This window comes from Sus scrofa, chromosome 2, assembly GCF_000003025.6.
Source record: "Sus scrofa isolate TJ Tabasco breed Duroc chromosome 2, Sscrofa11.1, whole genome shotgun sequence".
NCBI classification, from domain to species: domain Eukaryota; kingdom Metazoa; phylum Chordata; class Mammalia; order Artiodactyla; family Suidae; genus Sus; species Sus scrofa.
The window spans coordinates 77,342,086-77,356,029 of NC_010444.4; the positions used below are offsets into that span (position 1 = coordinate 77,342,086).

Genomic DNA, 13,944 nt, shown 5'->3' on the forward strand with positions numbered 1-13,944 from the left:
GCATAGAAGTTGGAGGTCAAACTACCCACTTCCCCCTTCATTCATTTCAGAGAACTTGCTGCCCAGGTAAGCACAGATACCTACATTTTTATTCGATAGCTCCCCTGAAACAGAATTCACGTGCCTGTGAGTCATCATTGACAGTTCCACACTTCTAGTACATGCACATGTGTACCCACCACCACAGTTTGGAACATCTACACCACCTTAGAAAAGAAGCCCCCCCACCCCACCCCATCAGCACTCATCCCTCAAAGAAGTGCATTGTGGTACCTCACTGTGTGCCCACACGCCAGGGGGCCAAACCCCAGGTGGGCAGGGTGTGCAGGGCATCCCCAGACCGCCGGCCCGCCACCCACAAAAGCCTACAGCCCTCCACCCAGCATCAGCAGGGTCCTTCCATCACAGCCCCCACCCCAGCTCCATGGAGCTGGGCCTGGTAGGTGTGCAGAGCAGCATGGGCAGAAGCTTCTGGAAAAGTTGGCCAGCAGTGCTCTCACCGCTGTGGGCCATGGGAGCAACCTCTCAGTGACTGGACATCCGCAGGGCCAGGAGCCGGCCTAGCTAGACAAACTCTGGCTGCCTCTCCCAGCCGCTGCCTGTGGGGAGCCGCCCGGCGCGGAGCCTCATGGCCGGCAGCCGTACCGGGGCCACGTTGTTGCACTGGTTGGTATTGTACTCGGAGAGCCGCTGTGCTGGGTCCTCCCCAAGGCTCTCCCAGAGCCCGTCGCCATCCTCCCCAGTCACAGCGCCCAGCTGCTCCTCACTGCCACTTCGGCTGTCCCGGCTGCTCTCAGCGCTGGCCTCACTGCCCTGCTTCTCCAGGAAGCTGAGGCGGTGCAGGGCACCCCCGCCTGCCGGGGAGGGCAGCTCCGGGGCCTCCTCCAGCTCTGAGTCAGAGTCATTGGAGGCGATGTGCGGTTCTGGCAAGTCCAAGGGAGACAGGGACAAGGAGGCAGGGAGAGACAGGAGGAAGATGTGAGATGGGGAAGGAGGAAGGGACAGATGTGCCATGGGTCTCTGCCTCCCAAACGCTGAGCGACATCCCCACACAGAACCCCTGCCCGGTCAGGCGGAGGCACGGAGTCTCAAAACACTTGGGGTCTTTTCCACTTTCAGGTGCCCACTTGTAGGCACCTAGAAATGCTGTCTCTTAGGGAGAGTTGGTAACAGATTAAAGACGATTGAACAAACAAGCAACATATGCTCTTTGAGCGAGACAAATCAGAACACAGCTTCCGGACCCCTGACCTGAACCCACACATCATCCAGCACTCACCGAGGGGCCCGTCCTCAGCCTCCTCTTGCAGGGGGAAGGCCGCACCCCCGCTCGCCTCCAGGTACGGCACCTGGACCACCACCTCAGCTTGCTGGCTGGACGTCCCCTCCTGCAGGGTGAGGTGGAGGTCAGAGGGGCGCCCCAGCTCCAGCCATCCCCAGTTCCATTTTCTGTCTTGTGAGTTAAAACCCTGAAAACTTAACACCCACTGAGCATTTGAGGACCCTGCTGCTGTGAGTGAGAAGGCCAGTCAGTCCCGGCTTGGACACCAGGGCAGGGGCTGCTGTCCTGAGGCTGCACCAAGGCCTCACACCTCTGCCACCTCAGGTGCATGGGGAGGACTGAGCACAGGAACGAGGAGCTACTCTTAGATGAACAGACTTATGGACGTGAGAGCCATTGGGCAAAGGGAAACCCATAGCTTGGATCCAGCCACGCTTCATGGGCCAGAGCACAAGAACTTGCTGCAGGCCCACAAGTGGCAGGTCAAGTGCAGGCCTGCTCTGAGCTCCAAGGAGGGACACAGGGCAGGCTGCAGGGCCTTTGCACTGCCTGGGGCTCTGCCCTTAGCATTGAACCCAAACTTTTTTTTGTCTTTTAGGGCTGCACCCACGAATATGGAGGTTCTTAGGCTAGGGGTCCATTTGGAGCTACAGCTGTTGGCCTAGGCGAGAGCCACAGCAACGCCAGATCTGAGCCACGTCTGTGACCTACACCACTGCTCATGGCAATGCCAGATCCTTAACTCACTGAGCAGGGTCAGGGATCGAACCCCTGTCCTCATGGATGCTAGCTGGGTTTGTTAACTCCTGAACCCACACTTAATCCAGTTCTTGGCCTAAAAGATGCCTTGGAGCCCACCCCCACGCCCCACCCGGGCCCAGTCACACATCTCCCAGTCATTTCCATCTATGTCCCACAAAGAGTGTGCAGGACACCCCCCTCCCCAGTCCCAGTGATGCCCAGCACCCCTCACCCAGCATGACAGCCCTCACCTGGCCACCAGGCACTTCCTCGGGCTCCTCCTCAAAGACCAGGCTGTAGTGGGTGATGAGGGTCTCCACGATGCAGGCCTGGTGGGGGTAGTCCACCAGGGAGGAGAGAGACACTGTGGCCTCAGTGGGCCGGGGCCGCAGCAGCGTGGGCCCAAACACGATGCCCAGGTTCCCTGGTGTCATCTTGTTGTCCTGCTCCACCTCCACAATCCTGGGGGTTGGGGGTGCAGGAGCAGGTGTGAGCGGCTCCCGGGACCCTGCCACCCTTGGCCCTGCCTGGCCGGTCCTCACCTGCGCAGGTGCCGCACCAAGTACTGCAGTGTGGCCCGGTTCTCCAGCGGCAGGTCCTGTAGGAGCTCCCGCAGCCGGCCTGCCATGGCCACTGCTGAAGCCTCTCTCTCAGTGACGTCCACTCGGCCCCGGGATGCTGCCTTGGCCTCAGCCTCTGCCTTGAGACTGTCCTTGGCCAGCCCCACAAGCTCATGGTAGAGGCGGAAGGAGATGAGTGGCTCGGGCAGCTGCAGGGTGAGCGGTCAGGTGTGGGGGTCAGGAGGCCTGTGCAGATCCTGCCTGTCCTGCTCTGGCCCCGCCCCTACCAGGCACCAGTCCCTCCCACCTTGTACTGACCGTGCCCCTGCTCAGCACTGGTCACACCCATCTGGCATTTGCCCTGTGCCGCTAAGGTCCAGCTTAGCATGGGCTCTGCCCCGTTCTGGTCTCACCTGGCGCAGGTAGAGTTTGAGGACATTGCTGATGTCGTGGGGTGAGGCCTGCGACAGCTCCACCAGCTCCTTTCCATTCTCAAAGGCCTGGCACAGCTTCTCCACACGTGTCTTCACCCCATTGACCCGGTAGATACCCTGCAAAAGCTGGCAAATCAGCCTCAACCCACGCCCCTTCCCCTTCCTGCACTTCCCCTTGGCCAGAACCCCCGCTGCTGTGTCCACGGTGGTCACCTTGGTGCGCAGTGCCCGCTGCTCAATCTCAAAGATGCACTTCTTAACAATGAAGGGCACGCCGTCGGGGGTGCTTCGAGCGGCCTGGCTGAAGTCCTGGCCAAAGAGCTGCAGGCGCCCCTGCAGCTTCTTGTGGCCACACTGGATGGCCAGGGTCTCCAGGCACTTCTTGTGGCAGGCCAGGCAGCACTGGGAGTGGGTGCAGAGTGAGCAGCCCTTCCCAGCCTCCCAGCCCAGCGCAGACACCCCTGGCTCCACCTCCTGCCTCCTCCCTGCTGCTCTCACAATGCCCCCTGGGGGGCAGTTTCTGAAAGCACAATCCAGATCTTTGCCCTGGCTTCCTTTCACCCCTCCTAGCTGGGAGACACGCCCCTGCTGCCATGGCAGCCTTGGCACTCATCCATCCACCTTGGCTTTCTGCCCTCTGATCCTGCCTCCAGGCCATTGCACTGGCTGTGCCCTCTTCCTGGGACGCTCTCCCCCTAGGGGAGATGCTCCTACGTAACTTCCCTCAGGTGTGCCCTGCATGGGACAGTCCTGAGCACGTATAGGAGGGTGCCTGGCTTCCCCTGGGACCACCTCTCACCTCCTCACACTCAGCACCCTGGAAGTAGACATAGCTGTTGCACTCCCGGCACTTGGCGGGCGTGCGGAGCTTCCGGAGCCGGTGGGTACGAGCTGCCTTGGACAGCCCCACGTGGCGGAAGGGCCCACTGGGCACCGCCACAGGCAGCTCTGGGGCCATGCCATTGAGGTCAGCTGGTGAGGGAGAGGGGGGTGGTCAGTGTCACAGAGGCAGGTCAAGGCCAGGCCCACAAAAGGAGTCCAAACCCCATCACTCCCCACCGCCAGGCTCAGTGGCCTCTCACTCTGGTCAAAGGCTGATGCCCCTGCACTGCCCTCCTGGTCGGCCAGCTCCTCGCTGGATGACATGGTGCCACTGGAAGACATCCGTTCAAACTTCTTAAAGTCGCCTGAGCAGGAAACAGGGGCATCAGACACCCGGAGTGGGGAGGGTCCAGCCAGATGCTCCCCAGCTCCATGACCCCAACTGCACCATAAGCCCACTGAAGCCTGGGAGGGGCGGCAGCTCTCCACCCCTGGGCCAGGCAGGCTCCTTCACCTGAGCCAGGGCTGGGGTCCAGACTGGCCTCGGAGTCCGAGATGGAGATCGGCCACGACTTGTGCACCTGGTGTCCTCGCCCACCTGCGAAAGAGGTGTCCCCAGTGAAGGGCTGAGGGGGGCTGCAGGGAGGTGGTGCCCGCCCCGGCTGGACACTCACCCCTGCGGTCCTTGGCAAGAGCCCCATCACTGGGCCCACCTTCCTCCGGGGGGGTGCCTGCAGCCTCCGCCCCTGCATTGTCGCCAACGTTGAAGCTACCCTTCCGAGCACGCATGACCGGGGACCTAGTAGGACCAACAGCCAAAAAGAGGGGCCATGACGGGAATCACAGGCTCCCTGCACTTGCTGGCGTCTCAGGCAGGAAGGCCCACCCCAGCGGGCATGTGCAGATAGCATACCAGGCATTGGTGGAGACGTGGGGCTCGAAGTCATAGTGCACATCGGGCTCCTCACCACGCTGCAGCTGGCGCACGTGGGAGGCGTACTGCTGTCCTGGGTCATACAGCTTGCTGCTCTCACACAGCATCTGGAAGTGCACGGGCAGCGGGGCCGTCTGCATGTGCATCATCTGGTAGTAGGAGATGGTGGCCTGCGGGTGGGTGGGCACATGAGTACTGAGCGGTCTGAGGCTGGAAGGCAGCTTCCCCACCCATCCTGCCATGGGAGTGCGTGGGGCCCAAGCGCGCACCGACTTGATGGTCTGATCGCTCTGCCGGATGACCTCCTGGATCTGCCGGAGTGCCGTCACCTTGGTGTCCTCCAGCTCCTGCTTCTGTGTCTTAGCATCCGCCACACACGTGCGGTACGTGGCCATGGCTTCCTCTGCCTGGGTTGAGGGCAAGGGGGGGAGGGTAACCAGAGGGGCCTCAGCCTGTGGATCAGCCCTCAGGGCATCGTGGGGCCCTGCACAGAAACCAGCCAGGCAGAAAAGGATGGGAAGGCATTCCTGGCAGGAGGCACAGCTTGGACAAAAGTCCCACTCAGGACTTCAGGAACTACCGCCACCAGTTTTGCCCTCCACTGCCCCCTCACCTTGTTCTTGGCCTCCTCCTCCAGGCGCCGCCGCTTGTCCAGGGTCTTGGAGGCTGCACCCCCCGCCCCGGGTCCAGTGCCAGCCTGCTCTTCCTCCGCCTTGGCCACCAGGAAACGGGCTTTGTCGTGGTCCTCGCAGCGCTGAACATAGCCCTGCTTGGCCTTACGCAGATTTGACTCGGCCTCTTGCTATGGGTGTGGGAGTGAGCAGACCAGCCCCATCAGCCATGTACTGCATTAGGGACTGCCATCTTTCTGCCAAGACACCTTGGTCAGTCAAGCAGAGCCCCCCCAACCCAAGACCCAATGGTGGAAGAATAGGTAACATCTACATTGGGATCCTGGGGAGAAGTCAGCATCTCATGCGCATTTTACAGCTGGGGAAGCCGAGCCACAGCTAAGGTCTGAAGGAGTTACAAACTGTATCATCCGGAGTTCCCGTCATGGCGCAGTGGTTAACGAACCCGACTAGGAACCATGAGGTTTCGGGTTCGGTCCCTGCCTTTGCTCAGTGGGTTAACGATCCGGCGTTGCCGTGAGCTGTGGTGTAGGTTGCAGACGCGGCTCGGATCCCGCGTTGCTGTGGCTCTGGCGTAGGCCGGTGGCTACAGCTCCGATTCAACCCCTAGCCTGGGAACCTCCATATGCCACTCACGGCCCAAGAAATAGCAACAACAACAACAACAACAACAACCAAAGACAAAAAGACAAAAAAAAAAAAAAAAAACTGTATCATCCTCTGACACCTACACCCACCCCCACCAAAGCAACTTGTGCGTCTGTCTCTTTCACTTCCCGTGTTATAGATGACAACAGTGAGGCCGCCCAGACAGGAAGTCAGGCACCCTCAAGGTTGGCAGGAAAAGCACTTAGTCAAAACCCAGTGGGCCTTCTGGGGGCCACACCTCACAGCCTACACCATCAGAGGATTAGACATAAAGAAAATAACTCATCCAAGTACTAGGGGAGACCATGGGAGGATTTTTAAAAATAAACATAGGGGAAGACCTTTCCGTGCGTGACACAGAACCCAAAAACTATAAAAGAAAAGACTGCCACTAATAATCATGGGTTTCAACCGGCAAAAACAGGCAACAGGTTAAATCAAAAGTCAAAGCAATAAACTGGAGGTGGGGGAGTCTATAACACATATATATCATCAAGGGTTGGATTCTCTAATACGTAAAGACCACTGGCAAATCAACACATTCACCCTATGACCCATCATCAAATTTTGGACACTGATCTGAGAGAAATGATAGGTCACAAGTCTGAGGGACAGGGGCAAAGCTTGTCAACAGCAGTGGTGGTTGAAATAGCAACAGCCAACCAACATCTAAAATGTCCATTAATGGGGATTTAGTGAAATACACCACATGGTGTGAAAAAGGGATGAGGAGCTTCACATGGACTGAAATGGGATGAGTCCTCCGATGTGGAGGTGAGTGTAAAAGGCCAGAAGTGAAACAGGGTATTCGGCAAGCTGTCATCAGGTGTACAAAAGCAGGGAGAGGTGCACTTGGCAGCTATTCCAGAGGGAGCCACAGGCCACCACTAGCTGTAGCTGTAGCTGTACCTGAGGCTGTGGGGGCACTTCTCACTGCAGACCCTATTAACAGATCAAAAAAGCAACGCAAAAGATACCAGTGCCTTTGGAACAGCCCCAAAGAGAGAACTTCCGTTTCCCTCCAACCCTGGCAGCTCATGGAAGCCGCGGGAGACACTGTTCCTCCAGATGACTGAACTGTGACAGTGATGGAGCTGGGGCAGGTCAGAGGCAGGACCCGCTCCAACCTATGATACCACAGCCAGCCCCCACGGGGGCACAGGAGGGGCCACTGTGCCAGGTGTTCGCAAAACTCAAGAAAGGACCGCCCAAGACTGGGTCTGAAGGCTGCGCATGCGCAAACCTGCCCGCTCTGCCCCCTCCCAACCTCGCGCCCCCCGCCCCCACGGTACCAGCTTCCTCTGGGCACGGTGCCAGGACTCCTTGATCTCCTTTCTGCGCTTCTCATGCTCAAGCCTCCGCAGGTTCAGGGGCTGGGGGGAGGGGGTAGAACGGGGGTGAGCGAGGACCCTGGCTCGGCCCCCTCCCTCTCCCCCTCCCTCCGCGGCACAGCCCACCTGCATGAAGGTCTGGGTCTGCAGTGTGCCCACTGCCTGCACCATGCCATGACCAAACTCCAGGTCCTGCTCCAGGGCCAGCAAGTAGATGGACAGGAGCGGCATGTGGGGCTGTGGGGGTGGGGCCGGCTGTCATGGGGTGGATCAGGAGGGGCGCCCCAGCTCCCCAAGCCCTCGTGGAAGCCCAGCCGCCTCCCCCGGGCCCTTAGCTGAAGTTGTGCAGATGAGGAACCCTCTCCTTTGACCTTTCTCGACGGGGCTGCGACATACCCGGCCTGAGCGCCCCCCGTGCTGCATCGCTTCCCCCCAGGGCCCCCACCTCCTGGGTGACGCTCTGTCTGCTGTTGTGGACAATCTTCTGCAGGCCTTTGGCGAAGTCCATCTCTGCAGGCGGGGAGGGGCGGGAGTGCAGGGGTGAGTACAGGGGCCAGGGCCCTCCCACCAGCCCCCACCTGGCAGGACCCAGCTCGCACCCAGGGCTGTCCGCTTCTCCAGGTAGCCAATGAGGTCCTTCATGTACTTGGCCATGTTCTTGGCGTACTGTAGGGCTGCGTCCACGCCACCCTCGCAGCGCTGCAGCAGCATGTCCACCTCCTCCGGGGGCAGGCAGCCTGCAGGGTGTCCACTCAGCTGGGTCTCCACCCTAGTCACCCTCTAGCCCCCAGCCCCAGTCCTCTGCCGCTCAGCCCACCACTCAAGCGCCTACCCATCAGGGGCTCAGAGACTCACCCACATCACAGTCCTCAGTGCTGGTGGGAGCACCCTCACTCCCCTGTCCGTACAGGTTCTCCATGGACTGTACGGGAGGGACACAGGTGAGGCCAGCCTGTGCTGGGCCCTGGTGGATGCCCACCCTGCCTGGGACAGTCACCGCCCCCCTGGACAGAGCAGGAGACCACGGGCCCCACCAGCCTGAGCCCGCAAAGCATCCAGGCCACCCTGCTCACCTGGCCCGGGTCCCCGGGGGGCACTGACAGGAGAATGCTGCTGTCCACTTCACCCATGAGGAATTCGGACACTCTGCAGGGGCAGAGGGGAGAGTGTTAAGAGGCACGTGGGTCCCCACACCCTCTACCTCCCTCCGCAGGGCCCCACGCTCACGTGCTACTGAAGGAGACGGCAATGGTCTCCAAAGCCTTCTCAAACTCCTGCTTGTCAGACTCATTGTTGGACTCGTAATGGAAGGCTGGGGGCAGAGACAGGACAAGAGGGGTTGGCCCACTCTGGGAGGTGACCACTCGTGCAACTAACTGAAGGAGGAGCATTGGAGCTGTTGTGCCCATTGAACTCCTATGCATCCTTCAAGACCCACTTCACACATCCCCTCCTTTAGGAAGCCGTCACTGCCCTGTCCTGGCCAGCTACCTTTGATCTTGGCAATGAGAGTGCCAGCAGCCGTGAGCGTCTCCAGAGTGTTCAGCAGTGGGTACTTAGAGATGACCTGGCGCATCACACGGAGGGCCTCACCCAGGCGCTCATGGGCCAGTGGCCGGCGGGCCTCAAGGAGGTCTGCTGGACAGAGTGGGTATGAGCAGGGAGGGAAGGAAAGCCTGCCCACCTCCTCCTCAGAGCTCCTATCCCCAGGTAGGAAAACTGAGGCCAAGGTGGGAGAATGTAACTGCCTGAAGTTCAGTGTGTGACCTCAGGGGGGACACTGTCCCTCTCTGGACTGCTGGCCAGGTCAATAGGCCAGCCAAGGCACTTCTGCTCAAAACCCTCTTTCCCACCAGAAAGCAAACTCCCATTGCCCTTCAAGTTGAAGTCCTGGTGCCTCTTCCTCCAGGCAGCCCACCTGGCCTCTGCCCCAAACACTCAAGGCTCCATCCAGCTCTTCCCCAGCCCTGACTGCCTGGGCACTGTGGCTTAAATACCCCATTATCTCCCTCTCTCCCACCAGCCTCTCCATGAGGCAGGCAGTCATCGCCCCTGTTTTGCAGATGAGGAAACAGAGGCACACAGAAATGATTTTCCAAGGATCACACAGCTTTTTATCTACACGAGGCATGAGCATGGGACTCTGCCTGGCTTTATCTTGAGGGCAATGGGGAGCCATAGAAGGAGTTTGGGCAAAGGAGGGTCAGGGTCAGATCTGCATCTTGGAAGGTGGCTTTAAATGTTCTTAAACGTTCTTTCTCAAATGTTCTTGATTGGAAAAAAGCCATGTGTGCAGGCAGAACAGTGTGCACAAAATACACACCGTCTAGTGGAGACAAAACCAGAAGCGACATGTGGGTGAGGAAGAAATGACCAGACGCTGGCATCCAGGAGGTGTTTGGCTGCTAGCTGGGAGCACAGCTTCCACACCTGTGTGCCTTCTGCCTGGTGGGTGATGCTCAACAACAGTAATAAGTGGCACCTGAAAATAGGCGTCTGATCCCTTTTCTTTCCTTTTTTTTTTTTTTTTTCTGTCTTTTTGCTATTTCTTGGGCCGCTCCTGCAGCATATGGAGGTTCCCAGGCTAGGGGTCCAATTGGAGCTGTAGCCACTGGCCTATGCCAGAGCCACAGCAACACGGGATCCGAGCCGCGTCTGCAACCTACACCACAGCTCACGGCAACGCTGGATCATCAACCCACTGAGCAAGGGCAGGGACTGAACCCGCAACCTCATGGTTCCTAGTCGGATTCGCTAACCACTGCGCCACGACGGGAACTCCTGATCCCTTTTCTGCACTAAGGACCCAGATAGATGCCACCAGCAGGGAGACAACCCCCTCCCCCGCCATGGAGGCCCTGGCCCCAAATTCCTGTACAGCCCATTCCTCAGACGAGGGCACAATCTGCTGCTTGAAATCCGAAGCCAACTCAAGGGGGCAGGAAGGAGCTTCAGGAATCCCGGGAGGCCACCAAGGAAAGGTTGGGCCACGCCCCTTCCCAGGACATTCCTTCCACCACCCCGCCGCCCCTCGGGTTCCTTTGGCCGCAGCCACCTGGGTCCCCCTGGCACCCCCGCCTGGGAAGCTGATGGCAGGTGGGACTCTGGTGAAGCCCGGAGGAGCCCAGCTCCGCAAGGCAAGCACCTAGAAGCCCTGCACCCCCAGGGGCCTGCCACGAATGCCCCAAGCGCCACGTGCTCCCCACCAGACCCCTCACCCCGCACGGTTCCCTCACCTAGGGGCCTGGCCTGGCAGCGCACAGGGCCCTGATCCAGCCCGGGGTGCACTGTCCCACAGATACACATGGCGCGGCCGTCAGGGGGTGGGTACCGAGAACACACAGGACAGAGGCTGGTCTGGGGTCCTTGGTGCCGGGTCCTCCGCAGCCAAACTGGCTCTGGCCGGTCTGAAGACCCTGCCCCCACTGAGGGAAGCTCCGCCCCAGCGGCATCCCACTAGCCCAGGCCGAGGTTCTCAGCTCCTGGGATTTGGGATGGGGCCAAGCCAGCAGGAGGCAAGGAAACAAGCCCAGGCAAGGGGATGAGGAGAGGCCAAGAGACCCTGCCCCGCCCACGTGGATCCCTCCTGGGCGGACTGCACAGGGGTTCGCAAGCTGCTGTGCGGGTCTGTGTCCCCACAACAATCCTGATATTCAGAGGACATCTGGTCCTAGTCAGCAACCCTGCGGGGCGCATTGTTGCCCCATTTCACAGATGAAGCTGAGAGAAGGGACAGCTGGCAGGAGGTTCACAGCAACAAAAGCAGCACCGAGCTGGAAGCCCATCCGTTCTGCTCCCTGGGCCTCTTCCCTGCCCAGGGCAACACCAAAGTACAAAGAAGGGTGCCCCAGCTCTGGCTGACCTTCTGCAGGACTCCTGCTGGCTTGGCCCCGCCCAGGCCTGGCCTCCAAGGAAGCGCCAGGATCGGAAAGGAACCGAGATTAGAGTTTCCCCAGGAAACAACTCGCGCCCCACCCGGGACTAGATAACCTGGGGCTGACATACCAGTCCCAGCCGAGGCCTGGCCAGAGCCCCCCATTAGCCCTACGAAGCTGAAGTCTCTCTCTAGGCTGAGGTGACATTGGGACTCTGCTCCCAACTTGGTGGGGTGAGTCAGGGCCCCACAGTGGGCCTCAGTTGCCTCATCTGTAAAATGGGCACCTGGAGGGAGCTGGCCGGAGTGTTTAGCACAGCCCTGGCACTGCGGTTTCCGGGAGGAGGGATCGAGGTGCCCTCCTTGGCTGCCAGGGACAAACAGGAAGCAGATGAAAATAACTCAGCAGGAAGCTGGGCTGTCAGCGGACGCGCGGAGAAAACGGAACTGCCATCCCACAGGCCAATCACTCCTGCAGCTTACGTGCCAGTCCTGCCCCTTGTCCCTCTTGAATCTCTGTCCAGAGATTCAGACCTCAGCCTGCCTCCAGTGCATTTCAGTCCAACATGCAGATCCATCCCTTCTCTATCACCTTCTATGGCTCCCCACCACTGTCAGGACAACATCCAGGGACACTCTGCTTGCCATTCTCAATGCCTTCAGCCTCATAGGCTTCATACACCAGAACTTTGTTCTTCCAAATGCATCTCCATTTGATGTTTCTGAGGACATTCCCTCTGCCTCAATGCCTTTCCTCCCTAATTGCTACCAAACTCCTATACATCCCTTGGAACCCTAGCTGCAGTGGCTTTTTCCATGAAGCCCTCCCTATAACCCCCTTCGGAGCCTCCCCCAGTCCCTCCCTCCACCTGCCTGACCCCACCCGGCTTGGGACATCTGTGTCTGACTTTGCCTTCTACCCAGGCCTCAGTGTGCCTGCAGCTTCTCACCGTCATGCAGAACACACTCCTTCAGCTTCTCAAGGCCCTCGGCAAAGCGGGCCACGTCAGCCAGCAGATGGGAGATGTCCTCCACGGTGTCGGGGCAGGGTCCCTGGTTGGGTACCTCGGCTGGACTGGCCGTGGTCAGTGGGCTGCGGTGGCCACGGCCAAGCGTCCAGGTGCTGGCTCCGGACAATGGGAAGCCAGCCGCACTGGCGTGGCGGCTCAGGCTGGTGGGCCTCTTGAGTGTGCCTGTGGCCTTGGCATTTGAGGCCACACTTGGTGGTTCCAAGCTGGGTCCCAGGGACACTGTATCAGCCCCATCTCTCCTGGTTAGCTCCTGGGAGGGGAAGGGGAGCTGGTACAGCAGGTGTTCCCCCGACCCCAGGCCCTGCCTCAGTTTCCCCAGAGGTGAAGTGGGGCTCTGGAGGGTCTTCAGCCTGACTCCACAGGGGCAAAGGCCACAGGTCAGAGGGCTGAGATTTGGTGTCATGCCCCTCCCACACCTGTTACCCAACATCCTCTTCCCCAGAGCTTTCACAAACAACCGTCTCTGCCCCAAACCACAGCCAGGGGCGGTGCCTGCAGGGGTGCGGGGGAGGGGCACCCCACTTCCTGAGAGGGTAGGGAGGGCTAGGGTCTCCTTAGCTGCCCTCAGGCCAGGTCACTGCAGGCACACAGACTCATTGGTAATGATACCTTGAAGCCTGAACTCTAAAGGTTCAGCAGGCCCCCGAGTCTCACGGACGCCCCCAAAATTTACACCCAGGCCCTGTGCCCATGGGTCTCATCCCACACTCTGCTCCCTATAAACCTTCTGCCCATGGCAGTGCCATGGCTCTCAAATCTAATGGTGCCTGGAGGCCCCCAGTTCTGAGCCCCTACCCTAGAGTCCCAGACCCAATGTGCTCACACCCCTACACCCGCCCGGCACACTCCCGGGACCCCACAACCAGCCCTGGATAGGATGGTGGTGTGGTGGCCTCCCACAGGGCTCCTACCGTGAGCTGAACACTGGGGTCCCGGCCCATCCTGCGTGGCCCCTGCTGTCCAGCCCGATGGGGGCTGTAGCTGGCTCGAGCCCTCTGCTGCTGGCCCAGCATGGCACTGCCTGGCCCTGCCCGGCGGCCTGAGCACAGGGTGACCCCCCCCACCCTGTCCCCCTGCTGTCCAGGGGGCGCTCCAAGGTTCCCTGCCTGCTCCGCGCTCCCAGTGGAGGTTCACTCACCCCCGAGGGCTGTGGGCAGGGGCTTCCCGCCCGGTTCTTTTTTGAGATGGATGGGGTTTTCATGAGCTCTCGCTTCTTCCTGGAGAACATGGTGGGGCCGTGCCCAGCAGCCCCGAAGGGCCCGAGGGCGGCGGGCCGGGGGTCTCAGCGCTGCAGCTCCTGATGTTGGTGGCCTCAGGACCACATTGTCACCGGCCACCCCCTCCCCAGCTGTCAGGCCCACGTGACAGGCCCAGCCCTCATTGGCAGCGCTTCCCCCCACAGGAAAAGGCCTCCGGAGGCGGTGACGCAGACCCGCCCCTAATCCTCTCAGGCCTGGGCCTCAGCCTGCCCCTCCGCACAGTGGGCTTGAAGGTGGGGTCCTGGGCCCCGCCCCTAGCTTCCGCTTTCAGTAGCCCTGCGCGCGCATGTGAGATGAGGTTCCCCTGCCTGGTGCTGGCCCCAGACGAGCCCCAGGCAGGCACACGGCGGCCACTAGAGACGCTGACCTTCACTCGGAAGACCTAAATCACCCAGC

The 13,944-nt window shown here is 60.3% G+C and overlaps 1 protein-coding gene across 5 annotated transcripts; it reads right to left on the reverse strand.

The window, feature by feature from the left end:
* On the reverse strand, positions 68–13,809 carry ARHGAP45 (Rho GTPase activating protein 45). Of its 5 annotated transcripts, none has more exons than XM_003353961.4 (23): positions 13,428–13,809; positions 12,209–12,539; positions 8,876–9,019; positions 8,612–8,696; positions 8,458–8,530; positions 8,240–8,306; positions 7,984–8,121; positions 7,830–7,894; positions 7,511–7,621; positions 7,346–7,426; positions 5,387–5,575; positions 5,043–5,180; positions 4,753–4,943; positions 4,514–4,638; positions 4,354–4,437; positions 4,100–4,204; positions 3,817–3,989; positions 3,231–3,419; positions 2,997–3,134; positions 2,566–2,792; positions 2,275–2,485; positions 1,280–1,388; positions 68–923 (listed from the first exon to the last, which is right to left on the reverse strand). In XM_003353961.4, the coding sequence occupies exons 1-23, from the start codon at positions 13,515–13,517 to the stop codon at positions 565–567; spliced, it is 3,423 nt and encodes a 1,140-aa protein (XP_003354009.1). In that variant the 5' UTR covers positions 13,518–13,809; the 3' UTR covers positions 68–564. The 5 variants fall into 5 exon arrangements, with proteins under 5 accessions (XP_003354009.1, XP_020939942.1, XP_020939940.1 ...); XM_021084283.1 differs by lacking the exon at positions 13,428–13,809 and adding an exon at positions 13,201–13,317; XM_021084281.1 differs by having other exon boundaries at positions 4,753–5,180; positions 13,428–13,759.

What these genes read in the sequence shown, in the direction of transcription:
- ARHGAP45 (XM_021084281.1), bottom strand. Translation starts at nt 13,517, where the DNA reads ATGTTCTCCAGGAAGAAGCGAGAGCTCATGAAAACCCCATCCATCTCA. An exon ending in AGGGTGCTGAGTGTGAGGAG is followed by an intron (nt 3,420 to 3,816) that starts GTGAGAGGTGGT and finishes ACCCACTCCCAG; the next exon opens with TGCTGCCTGGCCTGCCACAA. An exon ending in TCAAACTCTACCTGCGCCAG is followed by an intron (nt 2,793 to 2,996) that starts GTGAGACCAGAA and finishes CTCACCCTGCAG; the next exon opens with CTGCCCGAGCCACTCATCTC.